We start from the raw sequence: 27,201 nt of genomic DNA on the forward strand, positions 1-27,201 counted from the left end.
TGTGGTATACTCATAGAACCGTATTTTCAATAATACTTAACATTTTCCAAATTTCTTCAAGCTGTTCTAAACTTGACTATATTGTGAAGATTTCATAGAAGAATCGGAATGAAAAGACCAACCGTGCGTCGAGATAGAGCATTTTGAATGTTTATAGTTAATTTCCGATACAGTCCTTACCTTGCAAGTTAGCAAATTCTATTTAGGTAAAAAATACATTTAAAGTAAGCTATATGAGAAATTCATGGTAGAATAATTCTACCATGAATTTCTCATATACCTTACTTTAAATGTATTTTTTACCTAAATAGAATTTGCTAACTTGCAAGGTAGAGGATGAGTGGCCAGCACATTTTACAATGAGGTGTTCCAGAATTACTTAGGGGAGGAAAAATACTCAGATTTCACATTTTGACATTTTTGGTTAATAGCTGAAACTATTAACTTTCTTTGAAGGGATTATATCAAATACCTACTGCTCTGCGTGATGAAGAAAAGGAATCCTATACTGTAAAAAATACTCCACTTTACGGTACATATTTAGCATCCTCAGTCGATTGCATACTGCATGGCCTGGTAACGGAACTGAGAGACAGACGGATGCGAATCGTAAACGTTAAACCAAACGAAACAAAGGCTCATTAATGTCCAAAACAAGTACATTGTTCAAAATCACGTTGATGTTTCAAGGTCGCCATCAAGAAGCATGAATCACTGCTGCAGAACCGATGAACAATTGAAACGTAAACTTGATGACATCGGAATTGATTGATTATTGGTTGTAACATTGCGAATAATTTCTAGAACTTTTTGAAAAGTATTGTGTCGAACATATATAACAACTGTAGTTGTTCACTAACTATGTATGCTCATTCCAGCATTTATATGGTTCAGAAGCAGTGTTTAATTCTCATACTTACTTCCAAATGGTGTAAATAGAAACCTCTTTTTTGGAACAGATTCATGAATATCACTTTTGACTTTTGGCAAACCGTTGTGAAATAGTTTTTCAGTAGTTCGTTGATTCGCTTTTCAGTGATACCACTTCCTTGAGCAGTGATCTAGACATATACTCCCGATCAAAAGTTTGGGGTCACCCCCTCAAAAACATGTCATTTTTTTAGGCCCATATCTCCGCCAATTTGCGTCCGATTTCAAAACCCAAGGTTTCATTCAAAAGATAATAAGTCAAAGCAACTTTGAACATGATTTAAAAGAAACTTTTTCAAAAAAAAAATTGTATGTTGCCAAATTTTCTAAAAAATGAATATAAACTTACGGCAGTGTCGCTGGAAATTAGGTCGTCCAAATTTTAAGATGAGAGCGGTAATATAACCCATTTTCTATTAGCCTTCAACTGCTTTTTACAGAATTTAGCTAAAAAATCTAGAAAAAAAGTTGTTAAGTAAATTAACTCTTCATGTCATCGGCCAAAAGTTTGGGGTCACTATCGTAAAACATGGAAAAGTGATTTGTTGATATCTTCGTCATTTTTCATTCAACTTTAATACTTCCTGGCTTATTTGAAACATAATGAATGGTACTTACTGCATAGACATAGAACCACACATATTTGTTGAAATTTACATACTAAAACTTAACGTAAAGTTGCCTCATTTTTTGAAGTGTGATGAAATGTGTTAACTTTACATAACATTTTTATATATACAAGAATCGTTAAATACGTTAAGTTAAAGCCATCAAACGTAAATTTAGTTATTTATCTTTGAAATGAGCCAAAAAGAATTAAAAATGAACTATAGGTGACGAAGATATCACCAAATCACTTTTCCATGTTTTACGAAAGTGACCCCAACCTTTTGGCTGATACATCATATTGAGGGGTGACCCCAAACTTTTGGTCGATGACATGAAGAGTTAATTTACTTAATAACTTTTTTTTCTAGATTTTTTAGCTAAGTTCTGTAAAAAGCAATTGAAAGCTAATAGAAAATGGGTCATATTACCGCTCTCATCTTAAAATTTGGTCGACCTAATTTCCAGCGACACTGCCGTAAGTTTATATTCATTTTTTTTAGAAAATTTGGCAACTTTGGGTTAAGTTTACACACAATTTTTTTTTTTTAATTTCTTTTAAATCACGTTCAAAGTTTCTTTGACTTATTGACTTTTGAATGAGACCTAGGGATTTAAAATCGGACGTAAATTGGCGGATATATGGGCCTAAAAACATGACATGTTTTTTAGGGGGTGACCCCAAACTTTGAATCGGGAGTGTATAACAACTGTAGTTGTTCATTAACTATGTATGCTCATTCCAGCATTTATATGGTTCAGAAGCAGTGTTTAATTCTCATATGTACTTGTACCAAATGGTGTAAATAGAAACCTCTCTTTTGGAACAGATTCTTGAATATCCCTTTTAACTTTTGGCAAACCGTTGTGAAATAATTTTTCAGTAGTTCGTTGATTCGCTTTCCAGTGATGCCACTTCCTTGAGCAGCGATCTAGACCTATCTAGACTGTTTATAAGAATCTCTGGTTTTTCCGATTATGCCACCAAGCTCTATAATTATACCAACAGGCGTACTTTGCTGACCGACCGACCGGCAACGATTACTTGGCCAGTTAAGGACAACGCGTCATTAATTGTGATTGGTAAGCCTTCGTGCTTGGATCGTACGTGCAAACCTACCACGATGATGTATAGGATATTGATCGATTGTCACGCGTACGTGTACTTATTTGAAAATGAATTCAAGCAAACATCATTTGCTGAAAGGTATAGCTACTTATACCTTCCTGAACAGAATAAGAGGGGAAGAAGTTGGCAAAGTTTCAACCCACGCAGTTTGTCCATGGTTCCGTTAGTAAAATCCGATCTATCGGGCAGAACGGAACTGATCTAAAGAACGCAACGATATATTAGGGCTCAGTCTGCTCAGTAACTCCGTGGAAGTTTGTTAGTCGGTAGTGATAATGGCGAGCGTCCTAGTTTACTCATTGATACTGTTAAGTGTTATGCATTTTGTCAGTGTACAAAGTGGTCCAGTAAGGTTCACCGATCTCGACGACGATGATGATTTGGATGAAACTATTATTCGAGGAGCTGTCAACATTGGACGTGAGATAGGCGGAATATTTTTTGGGTTAGTTAGACCTGCTTAACCTGTGACCCTGTTTCTAAAACAATGATCGTTTATCTTCCAAGTAGTCGTCCATCACGACGGAAACCTATGAAAACGACAACCACAACCAGACATCCAGAAAATGCAAGCCCAATATATTTCCCTACTGGTGACGGAGGGTAAGTACAGAGTGCGTGCGGTAATTTTGCACTAATCTTCAAACAGGAATATTTCATCAATAGGTTGCGATAAAAATATCAATCCATATCAAATCAAATAGTAATATGTTCAACTGTGATTGCAAGGTTTTGATTGTCTGCTCTGTGTAACTCATCATAACTCATAATTCAGGAAGTTAATAGGACAAGAGCTTTCGCATTCCCATATTCTACAGACAGAAAATTAAAAATGCTATCGATTAGTGTAAAACTATTTATTACACCGAAACTTGTTTTTTACTAGAGTGAGCCGTATTACCGATTCCCCGAGCAATTTTTTAACTAGCTTCTTTATGTGCTTTAGCTGCTTTATGTGACTGCATGTTGGAGACTTCAACGATAAGGAAAGTGACAAACCCAACGTTGCAACGGGTGGAAAAACTACACAGTGCATTAAGATGCACGTTATCGTGCTTAGTAAGGGAACATATGCCCTATACCAGAGGTTCCCAAACTTTTTGCTATCGCGGCGCCCTTTGACATTTTCAAAAATGTCGCGGCGCACCAAAGTTTTTAACAAAGTTTTTTTTTAAATTTTGGGCAACTTTCACTTTACAGTATGCAGGACAAAATCGTGAAACACTTCTTTAATATCATGTTTTCAGAAATCAATATTTGGAAAACTAACTATTTTTTTAAATTAATTTCTTAGAGATAGTTTAAATATTTGTAAGATTTCAAAAATCATGTTCATTTCATCATAGAAGTTTTAAAAATAAGAAGAAACTCTGATGTAAAGGTAAAAAAGCTGCTGAATTTCAACAATTCAGCCAAAATTCTAAAGCGTTTGCAATAATTAAAGAACTCTTTGAATGAAAATGACTACACAGAACTTGACCTAAGCTTTAACTTTTTGCGGAAATTGCAAAGCAACACTTTTATTTATTTTGGAAAATTTCGGCAAACTGGGACACATGAAGAGATTGTTAAGACCTGAATTTATTTTCATAAATTTCAACTTAACTCTTTGGGCCTGGATTGGCCATATAACCCCATTGATGAAACCGAGCATAACAAACTTATTCGAGTTCAGCGAGGTTGCGGTAGTACTGATGAAACAGTCCGGTTCAAAAAGGTCAAAGTTAGCTCTTCACACAACTAGATCGGCAAACCTGCATGCCGCTAAGCTATTCCGAAGACCTTGTTATTATTCTGAAAAGAACGTAAATAATGTTCTTGAAATTAAAATCTTTGGACAAGTTATAGTGAAATCAAAAGCTGTGCTGAAGCTTAAGAGTTTTAAAAACAATTTCAAAAACTTGAAATTTTAAAATGTGGTTTCAATTGATATGTTTAAAAAAGTATACCAGAAATCCTGTGGAACAATCGAAGAGTCAGGAAAGATGTAAAAAAATGCGAGCGACACTAGTTTTACTAATAAGATAAAAAAAATTAAAGGTGTTCCGCAAAACAAATAAAGAGTTTTTTTTTCATCACAAAAGTCAAAATCCTGCGGGGCACTCTGGAAAGGTTCGCGGCGCACCAGGGCGCCGCGGCGCACAGTTTGGGAAGAACTGCCCTATACAACCAAAAAAGAATGGAACAAATCGATGCCGTCAACGCTCGAATATGATAATTACTCCTAAAGGATGTGGACAACTTTTTTGCATAGTTTTACTTATAGCTTTTGACCCAGTGGGTGGATTTTTACAAACAAAATGTTTATATCAAGAGGATTAGTTGTGCTATCATATGCATATATGTAGATTATGTTATGCTAGAACATTTTGGAGATATACCTGCAAATGTAGTGTACACCACTTGTTCTTCACTCGATACCGCGTTTTATTTCTATGTAGGTACATGTTACATATTTCAATGGAAATTGCACATAAATCTTTGTTTGGGTTGAGGCTGTTAGATAGAAATGTCTTATGTCCTTTTACAGCTGTAACATAGATCTCCAGGTTATCCAAAACGTCCAGAAGTTTTGAACTTTGTCTACTGAATACAAATAGTTGTGTTTACTTTTTAAATCACTTGAACTTGATGAATTACATTCAAATATATATTTTGAAACATAAAATGGTGGTAGTCATGACCTGGTGATGTTCTAGGCAACTTATAAAATAGATCTGGAGTTCTGAGTGTAAGGCCTTTACCTGTAATAGTATATCAAACTAATTTATGAATGTCAGAACTGATTTCATTAGATCCATACATTTAAATCAGAGTAAGAAAGACTAACTGCACATCAATGGCGATACCATCCACATCATTCTGAAGTTAAATCCTTTATATCTACACCCGTAATAGCGCATCGGGTGCATTTCAAACTTGGTATAGTGCATTTTGGTAGTCATAGAAGATCAGTTGAATCATATGATACTTGTATACACAACATAGAGGCATCCTGGATCATCTAAACTATTCTGAAGTTGAGAAATATGGTTTGAATTTGAAATGGTATATCAACAGAAGTGCACAAACATCAGAGTTTGCCCATGTGATTCATACACAGAATGCGAGCCATGGGAGAGAAGTTTCTAGAGCATCAGAGATATCTGAGGTCACCTTTCAGTATTATGTGGTTAAGGCCTTCAGATCTACACTCGTAACAAAGCATCCTGCACAATCAAACTTGGTGTAGTGTGTTTCAGTATACATAGATGATAAGTTCGACCATATATCATATAACTTGAAGCTTTTCTAGATCATTCAAACCATTCTGAAGCTAAAATATACGGATTCAAACATATAATACAAGTCGTGGGAGACAAGTTTCCAGCACATCAGCATCACTTTTTTATATTATAAGGTTAAAGTCTCCAGATCAACGCTCGTAACAAAGCATTGGCCACACGTCAAACTCACTATAACGCGTTTTGATACTCATAGAAGATCAGTTGATTCACGTGATGATTAAATATACATCTTAGAAGCTTCCCGGATTATCCAAACTATTTAAAAAAATGAGACATATGGTTTATGTATGATTTATACATGTAATGCTAGTAATGGGAGACAAAGTTCTAGTGCATCAGGGATATACAGGGGATACTCAAAATAACTGGGAAAGGCAAAATTTTCACTTTTTAGAAAATGTTCAACTCGCTGTAACTTTTCGAAAAGGGCATCAAATATTCTCAAATTTTTACTGTAAGCTCATCAACTAGTTGTGTATCAGTGGTCAAAATTTGGGAAGGATCGGGTAATTGTACACAAAGTTATAAAGGTTCTAGAAAAAGGTATAATTATCCGATAGTCAATTTTGAGCTGCTATATCTCCGGATTCAATGAACCGAATGCAATGAAATTTTGATCATTTATGACTTAAATAATGAACTTTGAAAAACAGTTGACTTAATTTGAAATTATTAATAAGAAAAAAGTTATGGCGATTTCATTTATTCCATGTTTTTTCAGTAAATTTATCTATTTTTCATATGCATCCCATTACTTTTTCAATTTAATGAAGGCTATTTGGTTGCTTTTATTTGAAACATATATATATATTGAATTGAATTAGAGGGAATTTAAATGAACTATAATTACTATCTCGAATTTTGAAACGATGATGAAGTTTTCGATAAATTGGTGTTATATTAGAAAAATAATCTAATCGAAATAATTTTCTTTCGTCTGAAGAATTTTAAGTTTAGTCAAATGTTTTTAATAGCTCATTATATGAGTCATAAATGATCAAAATTTCATTGCATTCGGTTCATTGAATCCGGAGATATAACAGCTCAAAATTGGCTATCGGAAAATTATACCTTTTTCTAGACCCTTTATAACTTTGTGTAGAATGGCCCGATCCTTCCCAAATTTTGACCACTGATACACAACTAGTTGATGAACTTACAGTAAAAATTTGAGAATATTTGATGTGCTTTTCGAAAAGTTACAGCGATTTTAACATTTTTTGAAAAGTGAAAATTTTACCTGTCCCAGTTATTTTGAGTATCCCCTGTATGACGTCACTTGTAATAGTATATGGTTAAGGCCTTCATATCTACAACCCGTAACAAATCATCGGCTCAGGCTCATGCACAAAAAAAACGTCAAGGGAGGAGTTTTTCTTAAAGGCGGAGTGGCACCTACAGCTGTGTTCATAAAAATAGCAGTGAAAGCCGTTTTCCATACAAAATGACCAACTTTGGCATGCTGTAACTTTGTTCTCCTATGAGCGATTGAGCTGAAAATTTGACAGTGAACTACAAAGATGATGAATATTGTAATAGCAAAATCTGAGAATTTTCAAAAATTAAATAATAAGAAATAAGATATACACTATGTGAAATCGTTCAAAATAAATAATAGCAGTGTAAATAAATTGAAATGTAGCTTTGCCTTGAAGAAGCAGGAAATATTTTCGTACGCTATTCAGACAGTTTCCGCCTGGGTTACAAGATAATCTTTAAATTGAAAAAAAAAAAATAAACATGTTTGCCGGGTAAAACACATCGAAACAAACACTGCTATTATTTTGATCAATTTCACATAGTGGTTAACTTTTTTTTAACGTGCTTTGAATATTCTCAGATTTTGCTATTACAATATTCACCATATTTGTGGTTCGCTGTCTAATTTTCAGCTCAATCGCTCATAGGAGAACACAACTACAGCATGCCAAAGTTGTATTTTGTATGGAAAACCGCTTTCACTGCTATTTTTATGAACACAGCTGTAGTTCATAGAATTTCGGAAATGTGAGGGGTTTAACCCCCCCAAACTCCTCCCTTGGGCACGAGCTTGCATCGGCTACATTTCAAACTTAGTGTAGAGTATTGCAGTAGTCATATTAGATCAATTCAATCATATTTCTTGTATGCTAGAGCTGTCCCAGATTATCCAAACCATGCTGAAGATAAGATCAGTTAAAACTGGTTATGACTTTTAAAAATAGAGCACACATTTTATACTTATTTTCATATATGTACTGCAAGTAATATTTTGCTTTGAATTTGCAGACATTCTTTCAAATGATCTTCCGAACGAAGCCCAAAATAAAAGTTGTTGCAACGCGCATAGAATAACATGAATCGCAGTGGTTCATTTTTTTTTCTTCGTTCACGGGATTATTTACCCTAGGCTAGTTTATATCGGGACCCACAGCTTTACTCCCTTTCAAAGAAAGAACTGACATTTTTATGTTATTCATCGTGTAGAAAAAGAACAATCTCAATTTGTTGCAGAAATAAAACAATTAACGTATTTTTATGGTTAACCCGTAAACAACCGGGACGATCTTTTTTTTGGTAATAATGCAATATCTTCTTTGTTTTACCCTGGAGTCATTTTTATAGTCAAGGGGAGTATTTGTGCTTAATAAATGCATGGTAGGGTAGTGGAGGTATTTTGGACCGGGCAGGTATTTTGGCCCACCTAGGGAGTTTTATGATATTTATCACATAATCTTTACTAAATCTTGGTAAATTTTTATTGGAACACGAAAAGCTTTTAGATTTAGATGTCAGTTAAATATGTTGTTCAGTATCAAAAATAGAGAAAATGTTTTCACTTACAATGAAACGCACGGAAAAGCACCAAAAACAAAGAAGGTGACAAGTTTGTAGTCGGCTTCGAAGAGGTATTAAATTTTACAAATAAATATTCATTTCATGTGAATGTAGTTAGCGCCATGTAAGAACTCAAAATAAACTGTTCTTAACCTCGGTGGAGCGATAATATTTACTAAAATGGTGGTTTGAGGTATGGCCAAAATATGTTCAACATAATCAGATGTGGACATATTTTGGACCATCTGTCACTCTGTCAGATCCATCTCTCCAGTTCCTTCTAAAGGGAGAAAACATTCATGCCAACTCTGAAAACAGATAAATAGAATAAGTTGGGACCTCCCGTGATCTGGGTTGTTATACGTTTATTTCATAATGAGATTGTTGTGGGTTCGATTTGTTCTAACAACTTTTCGACAAGTTGAAGTTTTCAGTTTAGAAAAGTTGTCCTTCTCGGCAATTAGTTGATGATTGAGACAATGTGTTATCTAATGTATGTTTGACAAATTACGTATCTTTCAAATTACTTTATTTTTAATGGCCTTTCCACTCATTACAACGCCTTTATATTTAGCAAAGTCACTAGCCTTTCACACTTCCTATGAAGCGTTACGTAATTTATACATGGTGACTTACGCCATGCAATAGTTAATAAATACACGTTTTACGTAACATTTTTTTTATGAAACATCATACTACAATGCATAAAAACTGGCAATAGCAACAAAATTTCATCTTTTTTTTACCGTAACGTAATTTTTGAACGTTCCATGCCTCAAAAAATGAATAGAAAAGATGTAAACTTTACGTAGCATTAACAATGTTTAAATTTTTGTTGAGGTGGCTTTCATTTCATCAATCAATTGAAGTTTAATTTGGTGGGCCAAAATATGTGCACTTGGTGGTCAAAAATAAAGTCAGGTGGTCCAAAATAGAAGCCCGAGATCCCTCAGGAGTTTTGATACTTCTTGTATTTACTACAACAATTTTGAGTTCTGTTTGGCCTTTTTCGACAGAAAACATGTTGCTCTACGTAATGCCCACTGAAATTATCTATTTTCAGAAGTGGGAATCTTCTTTTTCCACTGAATTGTTCGTCCACTTCCTAAAGCGGTCCAAAATACCCCCCTAATTATTTCTCCAGGAGTTTATGCTGCTGACCTATCTCATTTTCGGAATAGTTTGGATGATCCGGGAAGCTTCTAAGATGTATATTCAATCATCACGTGGATCAACTGATCTTCTATGACTTCCAAAACGCATTATAGTCAAATAATTTGACGTGTAGCCGATGCTTTGTGACGAGTGTAGATTTGGATGCCTTAACCATATATGTAACATTAAAAATGATTTGTCTCCCACGACTTATATTATATTATTATTATTATTAGCTTTATTAAGGAGATTTTCAGCCCGCGGCTGGTTCATCTCCAAAAGTTGTATTATATGTTTGAATCAAATGGGATAAATGCTGATATTAGTACACTTGATTGGTCATTATAAATGAAAACCGTATATTTTAGATTCAGAATGGTTTGGATGATCTAGAAAAGCTTCAAGTTATATGATATATGGTCGAACTTATCATCTATGTCATCATAACATCTATGAAACGCACTACACCAAGATTTGATCGTGCAGGATGCTTTGTTACGAGTGTAGATCTGAAGGCCTTAACCACATAATACTGAAAGGTGACCTCAGATATCTCTGATGCTCTGGAAACTTCTCTCCCATGGCCTCCATTCTGTGTATGAATCACATGGGCAAACTCTGATGTTCGTGCACTTCTGTTGATATACCATTTCAAATTCAAACCATATTTCTCAACTTCAGAATAGTTTGGATGATCCAGGATGCCTCTATGTTGTGTATACAAGTATCATATGATTCAACTGATCTTCTATGACTACCAAAATGCACTATACCAAGTTTGAAATGCACCCGATGCGTTATTACGGGTGTAGATATAAAGGCCCTAATTTCAGAATGATTTGGATGGCCTAAGGTATCGCCATTGAAATGCAGTTAGTCTTTCATACTCTGATTTACATGTAGGGTAAAAGGGTATAATACGCCCCACCGGGACAAAACGCCCCCCTACATTTTCTAGCGATTCAAGCGTTTTTTGCATGCGGGATCGATTGGAAATCTTAAATATTGATGATTAATTGCCATCAAGCTGGTCCGTTAGTTGATTGGTACAGAAAAGCAATAAAAATATCAAAAAGTCTGAAATCGAGGCTTTTGGCGTGGGGCTGTTCATAAACCACGTAGACCAAATTTTGGCCATCTCAGACCCCCCCCCCCCCCCCCCTCGTAGACTTTTGTCCATACAAATATTTCAAAATTTGTATGGAACGTAGACTTTGGCTAGACCCCCCTCTCCCCCCAAAAAGTCTACGTGGTTTATGAATGGCCCCCGTAATATTTTACCTCTTGCAAGCTGGCTTCATTGTAAACGATGCTAGTTCTGTTGGCTTATGTTATTTTGCAACTTTTATGCAGTTAAACACTTGTTAAAAGGCCCTCCTAGGATAAGCATGTGGTAGAATTATCCCCTTGTACAGTTTTATCACGGGGTTGGACGTTTTTCTTTTGATTGAAATTTTTGAACGTTTTCGGAAAACGTTTCAAAGCTTCCATAGCCGCCCCTCCAGAGGTAAAGTTCTCATGCAACACTTCACTGACTTTAGAAACAACGATTTGCAGTGGACAATAGATGGAATAAGGCGCCAATTTTAGATATATTGCCATTTCTGCTTAGGGGGGGGGGGCATATTATACCTGTTTACCCTATGGATCTAATGAAATCAGTTCTGACATTAATAAATTAGTTTGATATACTATTACAGGTAAAGGCCTTACAATCAGAACTCCAGAGCTATTTTAAGTTGCCTAGAACATCATCAGGTCATGACTACCACCATTTCATGTTTCAAAATGTATATTTGAATGTAATTCATCAAGTTCAAGTGATTTAAAAAGTAAACACAACTATTTGTGTTCAGTAGACAAAGTTCAAAACTTCTGGACGTTTTGGATAACTTGGAGATCTATGTTACAGCTGTAAAAGGACATATGACATTTCTATCTAATAGCCCCAACCCAAACAAAGAATACTGAGCAATTCTCATTGAAATATATCACATATACCGTCAAGGCGCCATTTACCGTGGGGGCTCCATTCACCGTGTGCCTTCGAATATTTTTTTCATTATTTCCATATTATGATTGAATGATATGATAATTTCCCTTAAATTTCACCAATACAACACTAATGTATTGTTACCATGTCAAAACGCCCATTAGAAACATTCAAAAGTATCATTTTGACACTAAAGTGTGTTTACATGAAGCGAGTTTCTGCTCGTTCACTGCATTCATAGTGAAAAAACGAAAACTGCGCTAAGGTGATTTAAGCGATAAACTAATTGTAGTAACGTTTTTATTCCACCAAGAAGCAATTAAATTCACATTTCAGGTATGTATTTTGCATTACCGAAGTAAGTTTAAAAAGAAAGTACCGTAAACCGGGGTCAAATTGATCAGCGGGGTGAAATTGATCACTCGCGTACTACATTGTAATTCCATTCTAGGAACTCTCAAGCGTCGTAATGATCTTAAACTTTTTACGCCATCTGATTCGTAGATGTCTACAGATGAGTGTAGACCTTTAATTTTTTAGAATTAGTTTTGCCTTATTTTTTCAAGGAATTTGCAATATATTTCTGTTTTAGCTGAACTCATTGCTGCTAAACAATCAATTGCTAATAGGACTTCCCGTAAATTCTCTGTTTTAACATTTTTGTGGAGCCTTGGTTGGGATTTTAAGCAGCTAATCAGAACATGAAATTGTTATAAAAAGTTCATTTTATGAAGAAATAGTCATTTATTGTAATAGAAATAACTTATTTCAAAAAAAAAATGCCTATCTTTAGGCGTTTAAGGGGAAATTTCGAAATTTAATTTTGCATTTAAAGTATTAAATTCACTAGTTGTAAGATTTTAGACGCGTTATTCGGTTTTAGAAGAGCAAAATTAAGCGGTGAAGGAAATTTTCCTTTCCAACCGATGCTTAATTGTATACTGATCAATTTCGCCCCAAAGTGGCATTTCCAATATTTTGATATTTGAAGTTATTTAACTTAAAGTTTAAATTTGTTGAAAAAAATTATGTCACATGGTTCCATGGAGATCCACTGGGTACTGGTTTTACAGAAATTCTTTTGGCAATATTCGAACAGGCACTGATGTTATCCGCAAAAGTTGTTTTAAAGTGATCAATTTGACCTCGGATTACGGTACGATTACTCGTACCGTAAAACGGGGTACCGTGGTTTCGGGTGAAATTGATCAGTGGGGTGAAATTGATCGACGTGAGTACCATTTTTGTTTGTTAAAAATAATGCATTAAACTTGAAACAATTTGTAGAAAATGATCATCATCTGGCTCAAGGGTTATTGAGTGATGAGTTTACATGTTTTACAACCAATTAGTCACATAATTCTGTGTTAAATTCAATATTTTTCGAAACTGCGTGTTAGGCGAACTTAAAAGGCACTTCCAAACTTTTGTTACCGTAGCAGTATAGCACATGTAATGAGCATTCGAATAAATGTTTCTAGCTGCCAAGTATTCGCTAAACCCGATTTCGTCATCAAAAGTTTATTTAATATTGAAATTTATGCATAAAATTGTATTTTTCTGCAAGTAATCCCATATATAGTATGGAAATTGCATACTTTTAGGCGTTTTCTTCAGATTTATTAAACTTTTAACTTGAATAACTAAAAAATTGGCAAAATTGTAAAAGTTTTGCGTAGTTTTTCGCATTCTGGGATGGTTAACTCAGGTGGAAAATATATTTTCAGCACTTACCAAGGCACTCAATTTACTGATCAATTTCACCCCGAAAGTAAAATTTTTGATTTTTAAGTTCAAATGATATTTATTATAATAAAACGATTTGTAGTATAAGTTTCTTCCGCGTTGAATGATGAAAACCGTGGGCGTACTTGTTTTAAAGCATTGAGTTTAACCATTTCGATAATTATTTAAAAATTAAGCGCCAAAAACTGCGAAAAGTGATCAATTTCACCCGAAATCACGGTATCTTTGATAATGCGGGTAACTTTGATAGTTCGGCTGGCATTGTGTAATTTATCTTATAACTATGATTCCTTGAACCAGTTAAGAAAAAGGTAAATGTAAATCAATTATATACATATGAAAGTTCATCTTAGACGTATTTTCATTAAAATCTAGTTTATATACAACTTTTTGGACAAAAAATAAAAATTGTTGATATTTTTGTCATTTACCAACCCCTTCAAACAATCTGCTAAACGACTTCGTTACAACTATTTTTTCAATGAATGGACTCTTATTCTCGATAGATGCATCATAGAAGATTCCAAAGCTGGCCTTGAATCTCTTAACGAAGTGTGTTTTTACGAATTGGAAGCATTTTTGTAAATTGGGATAATTATCTCCATACATTGATAAACGCCTAAAAGTATGCAATGCCCTTGTAATTTTATGTAGATAAATCTGTGTTGTTCAAAATTTGTTAATAAAACATTGAAAAACTACCCAAAAAGAGAAAACTAACCATGGATAGCAAGTAATCATGTGTTGATGTACCGTTATTATTAGGGGAGACTGAGGAGACTTGATCCCTGGGGAGACTTGTTTCCCCCATATTTGCTCGGAATCAAAAACATTTTTCTTCTAGCATAATTTTTCCAAAACTACTCCTGGACAAACGACTATGTTTTGGCTACAAGTGATTTCGATTGTACATTGCATTATTTTTTAACAGCTGATGGTTTGTTTTCAATCCTTCAGAAATCTTTTAGGCGATTCCGAAAAATTTCAATAACTTTGCGAAAATTGAACCAAATTGTATCAAAATTCAACAGCACACAGTTTAAATAAAATACTTTCAAACTTATTTATCCAAATAAGGTTGTTGTTAACATATTTTAATAAATTCAGCTTAGTATACACAACAGTGACATGGGGAGACTTGATCCCTCGAGGATTACACACACATTATACATGTGAAAAATAAAATTCTATTCGGAAGCCTCTATTTACTTCAAATTCTAGTCTATTCAACGATAAAATGTGTCAGATAATTATAACTTTAGTACAAACCAAGAAAAGGGGGATCAAGTCTCCCCATTTAGAAAATACGGCATATCCTTAAAAATTTAAGGAAATCATACAATTTCTAACACTCCATATTCATCGAAAATACAAGAAAACTCGAAAATAAAATAAATAGGAAGACTCTGGAATTATTTTCCCTTTAAATAAATCATGTGCTCAAAGGGCGATCAAGTGTCACCCAATTTTGAAAAATACATCATAAGACATGCCTCCATAAAAACACAGTTTTGAAAACTTTGACAATAATTTGAAGGCCTTCTGTTGTGTATTAACTTGTAATAGATGTTTACCTGCCATTTTGTACGGAAATCGGATCTAGTTTGGTGTTTTTTCTTAAAGTTTCAGGTAAATTAAGAAAAAGGGATCAAGTCTCCCCAGTCTCCCCTATTATTATTGTTATTGTTTATTTTAACTTTAAATTTTGAAAGAGGGAAAAACCCCTTTGAGTGATTTCAACATACCAAAAACGAAATCCTTCTCAAAGAGGCACAAAACCTCTTTATCTTTTCAAATAACATTACAATAATAACTTAAAATTAAAGGCTCACACGGCAGTAGCCATAGCAGAGCCACAATCTTGAAAGAGGACAGCATGCCACATTGTGAAAATTGATGTACCGTTAAGCATTTATTATTACAAAGATAATGATTTTTGGTAGCTAAATTCATTGTGTTTTGCACTCAATACTCCACAAACTCATTTTTATATGTAGAATTTAGTAAAATTCAATGTTTTGACATAAAAATTCTATCTAATATATTCCTCAAGCCTTCTCTCATCATGTTCATACTCCTAAGATTTGAATCTGTGATTACTTTTTGAGATTTGATGTGTTTTTAGGGCATTATCAAAGTTACCACAAAATGAAAATCTGATTTTCGGTTCTTTGAAAAACTTAAAGTTATCCAAAATATTTGGATTGTCGAATCTTTTAATTGCAATTGATAACTGATACCCCAGTACTTGTTTTAAAAATATAAAACTCGGGGAAATACTGTTACATGTAAAAATATTGAGAAAATTCGCTGAAAAACTAAAGTTACCCCATTTTACGGTACTTTTTAATTAAAACAAAAAGGCACGGTAAATGGGTACCCTAAAAATCAATGGTCTCCATTCACCGTGCCCCATATTGTCCCATATATCTAGAAAAAAAATTTAAACATTCGTTTTTCAAATAAAATCTTGCAAGTTATTACTTAAAATGAGTTTAAACGAAGAAAATTCCCTTGGCTGGGTTGTTTTGATCATTTTTAAACAAAGTGGAATAAAATTTCTCATACACGGTGAATGGGTCCCTACTACCACGGTGAATGGTGACCTACCACGGAATTAGGCGACCCTACTACCCTTTACTAATGTACTATATCACCAAATTTTGTGAAAAATTTTCTACTTCTGTGGATATTGCTTTAATTTTAACCTATAATGAAGGCAATTAAAAGCGGCACCAACAATGTTTATAAAACTGGTGTCAAATGACAGCCCTTATTTGCCCCGAATACTCTTAGATCCACGGTGAATGGTGCCTTGACGGTACATAGAAATAAAACGCGGAATAGAGTAAAGAACAAGTGGTGTACACTACATTTGCAGGTATATCTCCAAAAAGTTGTAGCATAACATAATCTCCATATATGCATGCCCAACTAATCCCCTTGAAAAAAACATTTTGGTTTTGAAAATCCACCCACTGGGTCAAAAGCTATAGGTAAAACTATGCATAAAAGTTGTCCACATCCTTTAAGGGTTAATGACTAATCCGATTCGCCTGACTTCACTCTTTAGTTGGATGTACGTTTCCGCCATCGTCTCAAATTTACGAGCAATAATATCAATATCATCAGCGAAACCAAGCAGCTGAACGGACTTCGTGAAAATCGTTCCATTCGTGTTTATCCCCGCTCTCCTAATTACACCCTCTAAAGCATTGTTGAACAGCAAGCACGAAAGACCATCCCCTTGCCGTAATCCTCTGTGAGATTCGAAGGGACTCGAGAGTGTCCCTGATACTCGAACTACGCACATCACTCGATCCATCGTCGCCTTGATCAATCGTATCAGTTTATCCGGGAATCCGTATTCGTGCATAATCTGCCATAGCTGTTCTTGTAAAAACTGTACTCCTGGAGTTAATATCATAAAGTTGAAAAATCACGAAAAAGTGGAAAAAGAAGCCCCGCACGACGGTACCTACATAGAGGTTCAAGTAATCAATTTTTAAATTGGTACTTAATACGACCTATTCCAACAAAACCATTTAACAATCGCGTCACGTTGGATAACCGTAGATATTATCTAACTTCTGAAATCTGCATAAATTGTGTCAACTCAAAAGGTAAAAGCTCTCGAACCCACTCTATGCCGACAATCCACCGAAATTTCAATCCGCTTTTTACATCTTCCAAGAAGTCAGAAACAAATTCATAAAACTACCTATCCCGTCCTATTTTCTATTCCCCATCAGCTCGTCGGTGACGGCAGCCGGCGCTGGAGCGCAGACAGTGCAGCAGCATGGTGGTCAGTCGGGTACTAGTGGCGCGGCGGCCAATGCCCAAACCGTCTCGGTGGTAGCTGGTGGCCAGTCTGGGTAAGAAGAGATGATGAAAGTCCGCAGCAAATCGCGCTGCTGGCTGGTGCACGTTTAATGTCCCGATTTCACATTTGCACATCACGCTTTCGCAGATTCGTCGGAGGATCCGCAGCGGGCGCAAATGCAAATTCATTGACGACGACACACGGCACCGGCACCGGCGGCGGCAGTCATAATGGATTTTATGGAGGCGCGTCTGGAGCTGCTGCCAACTCGCAAAGTTTCAATGGAGGATTCCCAGGGTAATTAAAGGCGAAGCTAAACGAGCTGCCGTGACAAAACTCTCGTTCTATTCTGTAGCTAAGTAAGCGTAAGGAGCCGTTGTAGATATTCTGGTCATGCTTGGGTTTTTACGTTTCACATAAGCTACTGATTCCAGTAGTGGGCTGCCTGTTGTACTTGATCTATTTTAGTTTGATAAACGTCACATTCACCTGTCTGGAATAGACAATTGCGTTAGTTATTTCACGTAGCGTTTTCGATATCGAATTCAAACGATTCTGGTCAACACACAATTTCTTCTTTACAGGGCCAGTATATCGGCTTCCGGTGCTAACTCCAATTCAGCAACTTCTGGAAACGGCAACGGCTTATCAGCTTCCGCAGCAAATTCGCAATCTGCTAGTTTTAATTCTAAATATCCAGGGTAAGTAGGGTTGAAAATTGATATGGGCTAAGGTTCGCTTTATTAACCTTTTCGTCCTGACATATTTTGCGTACTACAAAATTTTGATGTTCATTTAGCTCCATTTTCCTAAATTACCCGATTTTGATGAAAAAAGTTCTGTCACCGGAAATTCCAGTTAGATGACCGATTCATACGAAAACCCAGTGGGGGCCAAAGGGGACCACCTTCAAACAAAAGCGTTGTTATAGCTTTGGTTATTTTTTTCTATGAATGGCTTATTCTCGGTAGATCAATCATTGTAGAATCTAAATAAGTATGGTCTTGAATCTCTTAAAGAAGCGTGTTTTTACGATTTGGGATTAATTTTGAAAATTTGGACGGAAATCGGTAATAATTGCCTAAATGTATGCAATGACTTGTAATTTCATGTAGCTAGAACTGTAGCGTCCAAAATTGGTAATGTAAATTTCTAATACCTACAACTCAAAAAGAGAATTCACAATGCGATCATCGATCACGAACGATCAAATCTGACTGACTATACATGTCAATGGTTGCTCCTCCGTGATTGATCTGAGCTGGTCCCAATTGCACTGGGATCCAAATGAATAAGGGCTGGGACACTCCACTTATTCTCAAAGTGCAATTAAGGCAGCTCATACATATTTGATCAATAACGGCGCCGGCCACGTCCTTATAGTCAGTTGGGAAGGGAAAGGAATGTTAGAGTGTGCTGGTTGTTGCTACTAAAGACCGAGAGCACCTCTGCATCCCCACAACTAGCATGAACTGGGGTATTTGTTAGACGGAAAGGATGGGAGATCTGGGAGTCACCGTTGGGTCAGTGATGCGATCCACGGATAGGGGATATTTATAGTGTTCCGTATGGTGATAGATTGTGTGGTGGAATACTATGAAGGTCAAGCGGCACAGTTCGCTTTGGTTGCAACTTGTAGGCGTTATATACACTGTAATATGGAAGTTGGAAGGAAGGGATACGAGTTTCTGGTTCTAGCGATGGCTATGAACATATGAATATACTTGAGTTGTATATGTAGAGAAGAGAAAGAGAGATCAAGTGAATAGAAAGATACAAAGTAGAATGAAAGGGACGGGCCAGGGATTGAACCCATGACCTTCTACATGCGAATCCGAAGCGGTAGCTACTAGACCACCAAGCCCGTCACAACTCAAAAAGAGAATTCACAATAGAGTAAAAACACTAGACTTCGTCATTTCATACATAAAAAATGGAATTTATATGGAGGGGGCAAAGACTAGAGCAGTGGCGAAGTCTAGTGCTTTTACCCTATGCGTAGCACATAATAATATGTTGTTGTACAGTAAAAACAAAAAAAAAACGCATTTAATGATTTGATAGCTAAATTCACTGCGTGCAAACAAACTCTCAAAGTTATCCCATTTGACGGTACTTCGGAATTCGGAACAGGCTGCTATAGTTCTATGGCCATAAAGTATCCAAAGATATGGATACTTTATGATTCAGATGTAAACATTTATTGTTTCATATAAGATTAGTAAAAAACAACATGTCTCATTGGCCAAACAACCAATTTACACTGAATTTCCGTGTATATTTCCAGAACCGGTCATCGAACTTGACCAACCGGTGCATTCTATGAAATGGTAGTGATTCCTGGTTATTCAGTCAAGTTTTCATCATAATCGGGTAAAAATTGAAGAAAATAGAGCCAATGAACATCAAAATTTGAGTGCGCAAAATACGTTATGGACATAAAGATTAAATTTGCAATCTTATACCTGAACCGTCATTTAGGTAGGGGATCGCGCCACTTGGGCGGTGGCTTCTATATTCGTCTGTTTTCCACTATAACTCAGTCAAATTTGAACCGATTGACACAACTTTAGGAATGTGGTGAGATAGGTATAGTATCTACACTGAAATAAATTTTGTTGTTGTTTCCACCGAATCCGTGGTAAAATTAAGAACTGTACCAACAATTTTCAACCGAATGCAAAATTCTGTTAATTGTACTGAAACATTGTCAATATTACCATGCGTGAAGTACCATTGACTAAAAACATTCTTGATGTTACTATTTTGACATTGTATTTTTGACCATGTTTATCTAAGACGCGCAACATTCAAGTCTAAATGGTCGAAATTACAATGCCCAAATAGGAGATCCAAGAATGTTTTTAGTCAACAGTAATACACGCATGGTAATATTGACAATGTTTCAGTACAATTAACAGAATTTTGCATTCGGTTGAAAATTGTTGGTACAGTTCTTAATTCAACCATGGATTCGGTGGAAACGACAACAAAATTTATTTCAGTGTACCCGTGTACAACATTTCAAGTCAATAGGAAGCAATCAGTGAAGTACTAGATTGAAAGTAGTGAGCTGGATTTTTGTATGGTGAGATGATCAATTCTCCGTTTCTGCAAAGAAATGCTGCAAACAGCGTGGGTTATTTGATTTCTTGCCTAATTTGATGCTGTTTGAGCAAAAGTATGGGTAACTGTGTTGTTGTATTATTTATTTCTTGCAACTTATTTGTATTCTCTGATGGTCACCCTTAAGTACCGTAAACCGAAGTAACAGTGATCAAAATGTTCAATCTTTATTTATTAGTTTTCTTCTACAAGCAAATGAGAGATTTCAGGGGGTCCAGGGGCGCTTCAGGAGTTTTAGGAGGGTTTCAGGTACGGCGCTGAAGCTCACCTCTTGAAACCTCTCTGAAAGTGTGGCCTCGTAGCCGTGAGGTTAGAGTCACCAAGCTTCTAATCGCACCATGCTATGGGGTGAGGGTTCGATTCCCGCTCTGGGCGATGAAACTTTTCGCGACAATAGTTTCTTCTTCGTATCTACTGTTTTTTTTTTGTTTTTATTTTTGTGTATTTTAACTTAGAGCTAATTCTACACGTATCTACTGGTGCATGATCCGTGCACACTTAGTTTTGTTTGCCGAATGTCAGCAAAATAATTGCCGAGATTTGCACAGCCGAGTACTCAGCAATCATCTCGGCAAAAGTTCAAGTTGCTGAGCGATCGGCAATCTTACATTTTAATGAAATGTCAAATGTTGCTGAAATACTCGGCAAATATTTTGCTGATTAATCGGCAAAAAATCAAAACAAAACACGGATTGCTGATTAATCAGTAAACTTAAACTTGTAATACATTTCCGAATAATGAAATTCTTTTTAAATCAGTTATAACTAATGACAAGACAGTTACCTAAAATTCAACAACGTTTATTTGTCACTGAATCAAATTAATCTTCATTCTGCTACATAATTCGTCGCATGCATTTCATTGATTGTGATGCTGTAGTTCATCAAAAAGGTTTCCGGCAAGGCTTCTGCAACAAAAATTGAAAATCTGTTAATGTGCACTCACGCAGCACAACACTAAATCTTACCATCTTTTATTGATGCTTAAAGATTCTACGCTCACTGGAACACGGAAGTTCAACGTAAAATCGCTTATAATCTTAACTAAAACTTTGCTAAGCAGGAGGCAGGCACTCTCGGGAAACACTTGGAAACAAGATGGTGACGATGGAGAGTGCATTCGAGTGACAGCTGCCTTACTGATTGTCAGCAAAACGTAATGCATTTACCGAAATCTCGTCAAACGCAATTGCTGATTCCGGCAAAATCAATGATTACCGAATAGTTCAGTAAAGTTTATTTCCGAATTTCGGTATACGATGACCTTTTTTCGTATTTTCAGTAAATATTTTTACCGAGTATCAGCATAAGTAAATTAAATTACTGATTAATCAGCAAAATCTCAATTTGCCGTTCAGTCTCGGCATTTTTTATTGCCGAGCTCGAGAAACGGATTTAAGTGTGTGTGTTCGTTGTCTAGTGCTAAGTTTCGTTCGGTCTGTACAGCCGCTGGCTGAAGACGGTGTCCGTGTCTTCTTTTTAGAAAAGGCTGAAGCCCTCTAAAACAAACCTCAACCGGCCTAAAAAAAATCCCTTGAATCAACAAATCTACTAAAGTAAGAATGATATCTAAAACTTTGACGAATAACGTAGGGATAGCCAAAACTGTTGGAAACTACAAATAAGAAGGCAAGGATTCTGTTTCCAATCCCATAAACTGACTTATATTGCTACCAGCTCAGTGTCTATCCTTCAATTCATCTAGGCACAACCATATTCACTGCTAAACTACCTTTACTACCAAGCTTTTCCTGGCTCAAAGCATCATCCGACATCGAGTACCTTCCGCCATTCAGCTCCTCCGTCCACCGATCAGCCAGTACCCATCGCCTCGATTCCTTTAGTTCACAGCGCAGGTCCCTCAAGATGCTAGATCCTCACTGCCTCACCGCCTCTCGGAATCTCAACGACTCGCATCTTGATATCCCATCGGATATTGGCCTTCTTATCGTCTCTTGGATGGGCCCATAACCTGTTGAAAATAAAAACATTCGGCGAAGATTGGAAACAGAAGCCTCGTCAGTGTTTTTGTTTTGACGTTCCCTCCCTTGAACTCTCTTGAGCATGAACAACCGGATTTACAACCGTAACTAGTATCAGCCTTATGCTTATGCTGCACTCTTAAAAAATTAGGAATTTACACGTGACGTAAACCATCAACGTACGTATACATTTCATGACTGAATGGCAAATTTGACTCAATTTTACATCCATCATGTAAGTTCGAGTTGGTTGTACAAGATGTCAACAAACCTATCTGACCAGATAGGTAGAAACAGTTTTACATTAATCGTTTGTCTCTCAACTCGGTGATACAGTCGAGAGGTATAGTACGGGCCTCTCAATCAGCGGACCAGAGTTCGAATCCCGTTCATTATTTTACTTACATATGTTTTATCTCTCGCTTCGGCTCTAGCGATTGCTAGCTCGACTTTATTTGTGATAGAAGACGTAAATTTGTGTCAAACGTGCCGCTCCTTTTATGTGCATCCAAGTGAACTTAAATTTACATGATTTTTTCTAAGAGTGTGTTTATACTGTTAAGAGCTCCCAAAAACTCTTTTAAGTATAAATTATTGAATCAACAACTTGCAACACTTTGAATAACCCTAAACTCCCGGAGTCCTTTTCTTCCACTGCCTTGATGCCCCGTGCCTACATTCTTCTCGTACTCAGGTGCTCATTGATGTGCTACTTCCACTTTTCGGTCATCTCACATTTCTCCGTCAAGAGGCTCCCGTACTTTTCCTTGCACTTTTCGGCTTGCGGCATGAAGCCTTTCAGAATGCCTTGAGCTTCTAGTAGATCTTCCGTGTGCTTTGAGAACGACACAGCAATTTTATTTCCTCGCACTTCGCTTCTTACAAGCGGTGTTTATCTTTCTCAAGAAAGAGAAGGGTCCGATGTTTCCGTTTCTTTTTGTATCGTTGCACGTTCCGCCGGCATCCTTGCTGCAGTATAACCGCCCACGTTGCGTTCTTCTCCTTCTAAAGCGCTCTGCACTTAGTTCCGTCGCATCCTTTCCACGTACCCATTGATGCTCTCCAATGCGTAGCAACTCTGTAGAGCGGGCCGATACATTGAGCTACCCTCGTCAGGCAACGCTGGCTCGAGATTCTGCGTGTATGCTGTTCGCTGAAGCGATATCCGGTTGCTTCAGTCGCTCTAGGTTGTACCGTGGCGGTCGCCCGGTACCGTGACCACCGCAACAATTGCTGTTATCGCCCCGATACGTCCTGACGACGATAATTTCGGAGAAGTATCGTCCATCAATCAGAACGTGGTCGATTTGCGATTCCGTCCGCTATGGTGATCTCCTGGTGTAACGATAAGGGAAGCTGTATTGGAAAAAGGTTCTACGTATGGCCATGTTTTGGAGGCGGTGAAATAGAAAAGTCGTTAGCTGTTTTCGTTCGGCAGCTGGTGGACGCTGAACTTGAACAGCTAACCGTTCGTACCTAGGATCCTGCTCAGTATTTAGTACAGCGCTACGATGCTGAACTCACTCTTTATCAGTAGATCGGCGAGAATGCAGGTGCTCCCGATGAAGTCGAGAAGTCAGCAGTCCCACGTACTGAGTTTCCAATCGTAAGTTTTGTTAGGTACAGGGATCGTTGCCATTGGTCTCGATATGTATTATTCTGTTGCTAATTTTCCGTTACATTTTTTTTCGGCTGGGTCGCTAGGCTAGACATTAACCCTCTATTTCCCTACACAGTTGACATTAACCCTCTAATACCCAACCCCGCTTTTAGACGGGGTATAGTTTGAGCATTTTTTAAATTTTTGTTTCGTGGGATATCAATTTTTTTATATTTTTAGCTGATATTTAGGACTGTTTTGTATATCTCAAAATGGTTTTTAGTGTATTTTAAAGCGTGTTTACATTTTTTTTAAATCATTGAAAAATTGATGTTCTAGTCACCTTCTAGAATTCATTGTTTATTTTGTATTAAATCGCTACAATTAACATATTTTAAATTTTTCCCAAATCATTCTATCCTAGTTTTATAGTTTAAGGGAATCGAATACACTCTTAAATTATTTTCCTTAAAATTACACGGAAGATAAAATTTTCTATGAAAAAAAATAAAAATAAAAATATTTCAACAATAATCATAAAATCTCAAAATATTTTCATCTCAAAACATCCGTACCCTAAATAGGCTTCCAGGAAAAATATAAAACTGTGAGGATCAGGCTTGGTATTGGTCACGATATTCACAAGTGTGCTATGGTTTTGTTCTAATTATCCTTCACTAGCGGACTCGATGGTAGTAACCATAGATCGTATACGCTAATGGAAAAGTCGTAACCAAGAAACCATAGGTGACCGTGACGATTTGTTTCTTTGTTTGAAGGTCTTATACACTGACCGTCAGCCAATTAACCGTCAGTCAACGTTGTAAACGTAGCTGAAGTCTCCGTACTTCAGAAATTTTGCATGTGAAAGCACCACCACCCCCAGAAGAAAAATATTGCCCCTGCAGCAATGAATGCATAGATTTACAGTAAGATTTGATAAATTTTATTCGACATTCTAAATAATTCAATGTCAAACCTTTATTCTTGTGGAAGGTAATCTGGATTCATAATAACCGATGGTTGACGTTATCCCACTCTTGATATCGTCAGGTTAGAACTCCTGCATATTTACCGATGGAACGAAACAACGGCTACAGTAATGCACCTCTTCCTATAGATAATTAGGCAAATAAAAATTGAATCAAAATGTGTTTGAGTAAATGATATCATGGAAACGTTTTTGTTTCATTATTCATACTCCATTTTAGAAAGTCTATACGTTTTTTATTCTGCGTACTTTTTTAGTTATGTAACTTATATTAACTTGGAAAAACTGCGTAGTAATTGTATGAACGACCAATTTGGATGAACATGAGAATATGAAATGATGCTTATCAGTTTATCAAGGTACATATCTCCCCTGTCGTCCCGATTACCCATCGAATTCAGGCAGCACAATCTCTTCCGTCCAAACCTTCACTAGTTTTTGGTCAGTTCCCGTCGATCCGTCGCTGAATGCCGTGACTCAGCAAGAGAAGACCATTCAGTTCTATTGGAAGCTCGAGGACTGGGTCACTGAGGATGTTCAAAAATAAAAATTAGAAAAAATCGAAAACTGAAATTCACGAAATCGAGAATTAAAAAGAATCATCTTCCAAAACATGTTTAAATCGATTTTAGATGACGAAAAATTATATTTAGATCAAAATCAAAAATTTGGGTATTAGAGGGTTAAAGTTCTTTCCTGTGACTCAGACGTCGATCAGCTGCCCTTAACATGGAGAACAAACACTGCTGTGAGCCTCTCCTCTAGGATAACAGACGCTCAGGTTTGCAGAAGCAAACTCCCTTTACCTGTCGGCAGCCTATGACCAAGAAGTTCCCATTAGGGGTAGTTATTCTATCTTCCCTAAGGTTGCTCACAATTTCCGTCTGGTACCACGGGGAGGTAGACATAGAAGATGCTTGGAAGAGGCTAGTGATCTCAATGAGATCTGAATTACGCAGTTTTTACCGTGCATTTATGGATCAATTAAATTAGTATTTTCTTTATGATTACAGATTCGGTTTCTCCGGGTCAAGTTCCAGTGCCAATTCTGCCAGCCACGGTTTCGGATCATCCATTGGTTCTGGTGCCGGTGTAGGAGCAGGAAGCAGCAACGGAAATTCAGCTGGAACTGCAGCTGCGGCTAATGCTCAAACGGCCGTCGTAAATTCTGGTGGTGGTGGTTTTGGAGCATCGGCATCTAATGCTAATGCAAATTCTATTAGTCAACAGATTGGGTAGGCAAAGCACTATTTTGTTAAACTGGTATTGGTATTCATCAATAAGTTCTTGTTTTCAGAGGATTCGGTTCATCTAGCTCCAACGCTAATGCAAACAGCTTCACCCATGGCTTCGGGTCGAATGGGTTCAGCGCTAGTGCAGCTAATGCTCAATCTAATGCATTTCAGAGCAGTGGACCGTTGGGTTCTTTTGGGGCTTCGAATTTCGCTTCTCAAACGCAAGGATTTACGGTTGGAGCAGGAGGGGTGTCCGGATCAGCAGCTCTTTCCGGGAGCCAGACCTACAGAGTTCCCTACTATAAAGACATAACGCTAGCCTATTCGACAGGATTCTCTACCGCAGCGAGGGAAGACGGGAACCATTCGTTTACGAATGGAAATTCCTTCACGATTAACTGAGTGATGATTAGAGATCATGGATTGTAGCTGATTGCAGGCTGTGGATTTTGCGAATAATTAGGCTATGTATATATTTGAATTTGCGAGAAAGATCATTTTGCATTAACTATTTAATTATTTGTTGCAACATTATATTCGAATCCGATTTTCCGTGTGTTAATTATGTTTATTATACCTATTATGATTACCGTTGTTGGGGGTGACATTGGGTCAGAGGGGCGTGATTGGGTCAAAATATTATCTGAAATATCTCATCAAATATTGCAAATATCGAATCAAAATTTGCATGGTGTCATCCTCGTAGTTGACAGCGGTTTTTGTCGAAAAAATTGGTTTCTAGAGCATTTTTTTAATATAAACATCGAAAAAAGCTTGAAAA

General features: G+C 36.6%; 2 protein-coding genes across 4 annotated transcripts in view; one reads left to right on the forward strand and one right to left on the reverse strand.

Moving 5' to 3' along the window:
• The window catches only part of LOC109416657 (uncharacterized), a 325,658-nt gene that overhangs the window by 178,181 nt on the left and 120,276 nt on the right, over nucleotides 1-27,201 (reverse strand). The gene's annotated exons all lie outside the window — the stretch shown is intronic.
• LOC109416106 (uncharacterized transmembrane protein DDB_G0289901) lies at nucleotides 2,571-26,936 on the forward strand. Of its 3 annotated transcripts, none has more exons than XM_029866323.2 (7): nucleotides 2,580-3,110; nucleotides 3,173-3,268; nucleotides 17,416-17,538; nucleotides 17,634-17,783; nucleotides 18,071-18,187; nucleotides 26,199-26,420; nucleotides 26,483-26,936. In XM_029866323.2, the coding sequence occupies exons 1-7, from the start codon at nucleotides 2,941-2,943 to the stop codon at nucleotides 26,820-26,822; spliced, it is 1,218 nt and encodes a 405-aa protein (XP_029722183.2). In that variant the 5' UTR covers nucleotides 2,580-2,940; the 3' UTR covers nucleotides 26,823-26,936. The 3 variants fall into 3 exon arrangements, with proteins under 3 accessions (XP_029722185.2, XP_029722183.2, XP_029722184.2); XM_029866324.2 differs by having other exon boundaries at nucleotides 2,592-3,110; nucleotides 3,176-3,268; XM_029866325.2 differs by lacking the exon at nucleotides 18,071-18,187 and having other exon boundaries at nucleotides 2,571-3,110.

This window comes from Aedes albopictus, chromosome 2 (genome assembly GCF_035046485.1).
Source record: "Aedes albopictus strain Foshan chromosome 2, AalbF5, whole genome shotgun sequence".
NCBI lineage: Eukaryota > Metazoa > Arthropoda > Insecta > Diptera > Culicidae > Aedes > Aedes albopictus.

Coding starts and splice junctions, on each gene's coding strand:
- LOC109416106 (XM_029866323.2), top strand. CDS start 2,941: ATGGCGAGCGTCCTAGTTTACTCATTGATACTGTTAAGTGTTATGCAT. Junction 3,111..3,172: donor ATAGGCGGAATATTTTTTGG/GTTAGTTAGACC, acceptor TTATCTTCCAAG/TAGTCGTCCATCACGACGGA. Junction 26,421..26,482: donor TCTATTAGTCAACAGATTGG/GTAGGCAAAGCA, acceptor TCTTGTTTTCAG/AGGATTCGGTTCATCTAGCT.